Source organism: Meles meles, chromosome 11, assembly GCF_922984935.1.
Source record: "Meles meles chromosome 11, mMelMel3.1 paternal haplotype, whole genome shotgun sequence".
In the NCBI taxonomy this organism is placed as follows: domain Eukaryota; kingdom Metazoa; phylum Chordata; class Mammalia; order Carnivora; family Mustelidae; genus Meles; species Meles meles.
In genome coordinates this window covers 65,729,122-65,735,158 of record NC_060076.1, presented here as the reverse complement: position 1 = coordinate 65,735,158, position 6,037 = coordinate 65,729,122, and the positions used below count along the sequence as shown (strand labels likewise).

The 6,037-nt window shown below is 45.6% G+C and overlaps 1 protein-coding gene across 1 annotated transcript in view; it reads right to left on the bottom strand.

The window, feature by feature from the left end:
* Positions 1 to 557: 557 nt before the first annotated feature.
* HSD17B3 (hydroxysteroid 17-beta dehydrogenase 3) overlaps positions 558 to 6,037 on the bottom strand; it is a 42,813-nt gene continuing 37,333 nt past the window's right edge. Inside the window, exons 9-11 of the mRNA XM_046023518.1 lie at positions 5,911 to 5,976; positions 4,334 to 4,483; positions 558 to 782 (exon numbers count right to left, since the gene is read on the bottom strand). Of these exons, the coding sequence (XP_045879474.1) occupies positions 684 to 782; positions 4,334 to 4,483; positions 5,911 to 5,976 (315 nt within the window). The 3' untranslated portion in view covers positions 558 to 683. The remainder of the gene's footprint in view (positions 783 to 4,333; positions 4,484 to 5,910; positions 5,977 to 6,037) is intronic.

Here is a 6,037-nt window from a genome sequence, read left to right as displayed (position 1 = left end):
AATATATTATTTTTGCAGATATCAACTCCTGCACAGGAGCAATGGCTTTTCAGCCTTTGTTATGAATGTACACTTTTCTGTTTTATTTCCACGAACACACTCTGACATAGAACTCTGAATAGAAATAAACTAGAGAAATTCTGCATTCGTTGAAATGGGAGGCCTTAGAAACTGGCCTGATGTAGCTGTTGCACCCACACTTTCCCCTAGAGCTTCCTGGGTCTCCGAGGAGCCCTGTCTGAGTGCTCCAAACTATAGCTGTCTTGGTAAAGTTAGTAACTTTTAACATTCTTTAACATAGCTATAAAAGGAGCCTCATGTATAACTGTTCTCAATATTCACAGTATCGAAGGCCTTCTTCTCACCACATTTGTATTATAATCCCACATAGAAATTCTTCCAGTTTCCCTTATAGACACCTTCATCTTTTCACACACAAAGCCTGAAAACCCCATTCCACAAAATATGTGTTTACACCACCGCTTTCCCAAAGATCTCCAGACCCAAGTAAAATGGCAAAAACAACTACAACAACAATAACAAAAACACAGAACAGTTGTATTTGGGGACTGTATTTGTGACAGCCTCTCCAGCTTCAGGGATGTGGCAGGGGCTCCTTAGTTTTCTGCAACCAACAGGGAACGTGGCCAAGAGAATGATGCTGGCACATCAGCTCACTTGGACTATTTGATGTTGGAATTGTGCTTGAGGTACTCCATGTATTTCTTCTGGAATGCGCTGCTGCACAAAACCCATGACGGGACCAGGCTCAGGAAGCTCCGCTTCAATAGACAAAACCATGGGTATTGGGGGTGAAAGAAGAGCAAGCACGTTAGAAGGAAACATCTCAGTGTATATTCATCATCTTTAAAAATATTTTTCTGACTCCTGAACTTAAAGAGCAAAATCTTTTAGGCCTGTGCTAAAATTTCAAGGTCTTATGATCCTTGCTCAGCAAACAAGTTTTCTCAGAAACCAAAACGGTCACTTGTAGAACCAGCCCTGAGGAAATTCTAAATTAAGAGAACTCTGTCCCGCATTAACACCCTACCTGCCTTTCTCCTTCTTTTCAAGCGCACTTCCTTGTCCTAGTGCTCAATCTCCCAGTGTCTTTGTGTTCTTTCTGCCAAGGTTCTACTAAAATGAGATTCCAGAAGACAATCGGAAACACTTTTACCACCTGGCACCATGCCTGAGTCATAGTAGGCACTAAGCAGATACACAAATGCGTCGATGAGTCCATGAACAAAAGTCAGACACAGAAAAGTATAAATCAACAACACTGAACGTTTGCTTAGAAAAGCAGAGTTGGGGGGAGTCATAGAGGGGAGCTTCAAGTCAAGGCAGGAAGGCTTAGTTGGATGCACACATAAGGCAGTAGGAACAGGCATTGGAAGACCTCTTGCCCTCAAACCATATCCATGTCCTGTAAGACGTCTGTCTGGGCCCCGGAAATAATCAGTTTGTCCATGGAGTAATCCTGTGCCTCCAACATTCCTCAGCCTACCCAGTGCCCACCGAACAACAGGATTTCAACCAGAGGGAAATGTGACCTTTTCGGGGAGTGTTCCCATTCTTCAGACAGCTCAGATTCTAAGACTATTGTGCTCATTGAGATATTTCAAAGCAGGGGACCAAAGGTGGCTTCTGGGGGAACAAATAGCACCCTTCATCCACTAGCCAAGTCAATGAGTGAATACAACTTTTTCCTTGGGAACTTCATTTTTCTCCCCTTTAGAGCATTTTAATATCACAGCAAAATCAGCCCTTTCATTAGCCTTAAGCTAAATGTTTTGACATAGTGAAGTCAGCAATAAAGAAAATAAATTAAAATTCCAGGGCCCTAGAAAATGTTGTAGAAGTTCCCTTCTTCCATCTCCATTGTTATCTACCTCCTCCCAACCTAGAAGGATGGTGTGGAAGAAACCAGGAAAAGCATGGCATTGGACGAAGGGGGACCTAAACCCTAGCTTCACCATTACCAGGCAAGTGGCCTTGGGCATCTGATCTAGCTCTGATTTTCAGTTTCCTCAACTGTAAAACAGGAACCAAATGACCTGTCTTAGAAGATGATTAGGAGGATTAAGAGCAGTAACCCCAAGAACCGCAAGGACTCTATATCAGAGGTTCTATTCCAGGCCTAGCTGCTGTTCTAAAACTCCCTGGGAGTGAAGAGCATGCTGTCTTTGTTTTGCCTTTTCTGTAACAGAAGTTTTGCTTGTTTACCAGTCAATTCTATTTGATTGCTCAAACTTCAGATTCAATGATTTTTCTAAATTCCAGCAAGCTCCAAATTGGCCTTAATGGCTTTAATGATTTGTGTGTTCTCTTTTGCTTTCTCTTTTGCTTCAACAGGCACAGAGACTCTTTTGCCCAGTCTGTTCTTGGCATCTATTTGCCAGAAGAGATTTAATTTGACACATATGAAATCTAAAGAGAAAAGCCAAAAATTTTTTCCAACTTTCGACATCCAGAATTGCTTTGTGTAGCAAGACGATAACGTCACAAGCTGGGCTAAGGTGTCAAGAAAACATTTTCTAAGTGCTGATGGGTTCCATTTACGACATCAACATCCTAGAGGATGTGTGTCCTTCTATATGTGGGGCTAGGCTGAGTGGAGGGCGGGTGGCCCAGGGGACTCAGGTAAAGAATATGAACATGTGACAAATAAGTTAGAGGAGCACTGAGGGCAAACGAGAATATTGCCCCCATTCTTTGGGAGTGCAACCCCAGAACATTATCTCGGTGTGGCAAGAGAGGAGCTGACTTTTCGTTTTCCAGCATCAGTCAAGTCCATGTTGATGCTGATACAGCAGAGAGAGCAAAAGGGCCTTTATTAACCAAAGACCCAGATGGCCCGTGGGCCTGTGGCTACATAGGGGAAGTAGCAGAGATTCAGGGCTCTGAAGTCCTCAGTACCTGAGGGTTCACTGGCCAAGCCAAATGGAGAGAAAGGGTCATTGGTCCCCAGAGCACAGGTGCACAAGCACCAGGTAGATGTGGAGCAACAACCACACACACTTAAGGACCAGCAGGAGATCGTGAACAGTCTTCCCTCTGATATCATCTTAGTGAGAGAGGCAGGAGAAAGGCATGCTCCCAGAAAGGCTCAATGCTTTAACTAATGGACAAAAGGCACATTTCCTCAATGTCCAGTTTAGATTCCTAGATCAAACTCAATTAAAACTCATTGGACATCCCATTAATTTGTTTTCCTGACATGAGGCAAGTAGTAATCTGGAGAAAGACCAGATCAGCAACAGACAAAATCAAGATCTTATGTTCTTTCTGCATGTCCCCTTTGTAGTGTGTGTTAAGTTGGCGTTTCTGCACATTGTTGAGGTTCTACAGTAAAAATAGCAAGTGATCCTCCAAGACAACTCAGTGTCTCTGGTAGAGTCACCAGAAGTCTCAGGGGGTAACTGAATGCTTGGGAAGATTTTGTGTATTCCTTCTAGCACCTGAGAGAGAAAGAGAGAGGGGAGAAACCTAATTCCCATGACAGAAAACCCATGAGGCCGAGGAGAAAGTTGACGTATGAAGGGAAAGGAAAGATGTCTAGAAATTTTTGGTGACACTGGAAACAGAACCACCGTGACACTGTGTGTGTTCATGTATAAGCGCGCAATAGTCAAGTCTACCTTTGTTTCATGCCTGTGGCTGCTTCTAAAAGCAGCCCGGGGATGCCAAGAACTCCTCAAGCCACATGCCTCCGAATCTTACTTACAGATTCGACAGAGTCTGTGTTGTGCTAGAACCAGCTTGTACTTGCTCTCAGGAACCAACGATGCACAGGCCTAAATTCAGGGGCAGTGACAACACAATGGGAGCTTCCAATCAGGCACGAGGGGAGCATTTAAACCACGGAAATCAGCAAACCCTACAAATCGAAGTGTTTAGGGTTCTTTCCTGGAGAGCCAGGTATTAAAACATTTCTCAACACAGGGAACCAGAGAAGACCCGCAGCACCCCGCACCAGCCCCACCCAGGGAAGTTCCCTGTGTCTTTGGTCTGCCCTTCCCGAGAGCTCAGGAAGCCACCTTACTTTCTGAAGAAAGAGGTGAGGGTGAGCCAAGGGTCATGTCTGTCCATCTGGGGATTATCTCTGGGCTGAGCCCTCAGGCCTGCAGCGTTCCCCCATTGCCACGTATTTCTAGCTAGCTATGTGACTGCTTAGCTGAATGGCCTCTGACAGCGCAATCCTTATCATGATTCATAATTGTGACATAATTTATGAGAGGACAGGGCTGGCTGCTCCAGTAGCAAAGAAGAGCTCTGCTGGGACTACCAGCACACCTGCCTCCTGTGCTTTGAGAAAGAAGCCCTCAGTTACCAAGAGTTCGTGGGTGAGGCAGCCACAAGTTTCGTCTCCAATCGTGACATAATTCAGTGATTCTTGAACAAACTCATCGGCAGTCTTGGTTACCATGTTGGTGTGTAGATGCTTCGTCATTGGGGTTGAAACAGCGTATGGGGTCAGCACCTACAATGGGGAATAAAGGCCATAACACAGGAGCCATCCGTCCACCCCCGAGAAGCGAACCTCTAGTCTAACTCTCCCTTTGTTTTCCAGCTCTGCTCTTCCGCAAGGAGTCGCAGGATCTCCGCGAACCACGGCGCACTGGAAAGGCAGAGAACTGGCACAGAGCTGTGAATCAGAAAAACTGGTTTCTGGTTTATAACTAACGCAGAATATCAGCTGGTTCAAATGTACACAGGATGACTGAGGGCATGAATTCTCTCTTAGAACATGGTGGCCAGACTAACAACAAAAACGAAGGACCGTTAAAAGTGAAATCCAGATAATCAAGGGGAAAAAAATTTCAGTATAATATGTCCCAATATACTAATATATTGATATACTGATACTACGGTATAATATGTCCCAAGTATTGCATGGGATATACTGATACTAAAAAAAAAAAAAAAAAAGTTATTGTCTGAAATTCAAATGGAACAGGACGTCCTGTATTTTATCTGGCAACTTTAAGCAAGACAATTCTTTCGAACACATACAGCCAAAGCTGGAGCCATTTAAAGCTCTTTGGACTCCCACTTTCACACTTCAGTGAGGAGCCAGGAGTGACACATTCCTGATCATCTTTCCTGTTGTGCTAAGAAAAACAAGCAGTTACACACTGCGGCCCACAGGGCCGACACCATCAGTATGCACAGCCATCATTTTAAAGATTTAGCTGTGAGTGTGCCTTTCTCATTCATTCCTAATAGTGGATCAAAAAACTTCTTCCCAAACAAAAAATGTCTGCAAATTGTTTACTCCGGGTTCCAGAAAGCACTTTGCTCTAATGATGCTGCCGAACCCAGCCCATGCATGTCACTGACATCTCGAGACTACCGATGGCTGTGACAACACAGCCCGGCTGACAGGTGGGACAAGGTCATCTCCACAATGACCATGGGCCTTGCCAGGTGAAAGAGGAAGCCAAGTACCTCTACCCAACTGCTCAAGAACCACTGCGTGGGGGTCTTCGTGGCCCATCACAGATGACCAGCTCCCAAAGTACCCCCAACCTCCACCCACTGCCTCGTTCCCACTTGGATCGATTGCTCAGTTTTCTTTTGTTTCTTCTCCACAATTCCTCCCACCTAAGCCTTTCTCCTGTACCTGGGTCAGTGAGTAAAGGATAGTTAGACAAGACCCCAATTTCTGTCCTACGGCAGGGCCCACTCACCCTGCCCCAGTTCCTTCTCCAGGGCATGGGTGAGAACAGCAGCAGACAGCATAAGGGTGGCTCAGTTGCTTCTGTGATTGTCCCAGGAACTCCCGGGGTGTCCTCCAGACACTCCCTTCTGGCCATGTCTGTCTAGCCAGACCTGCAGGAGGCGGAGACCCCAGCTCCCTGGGGCACCACAGTTCCTGTGCCAAGGACCCAGAGCTGTGGACCTCACCTGGATGATGACTCCTTTCCTTTTATATTCTGCTTGCAGTGCCTTGGAAAACGTGCACACAAAAGCCTGCAACAAGAAGGAGAACACACTAAGGGGAGAGCCTGCTTTGTCATGGAGGCAACTTACT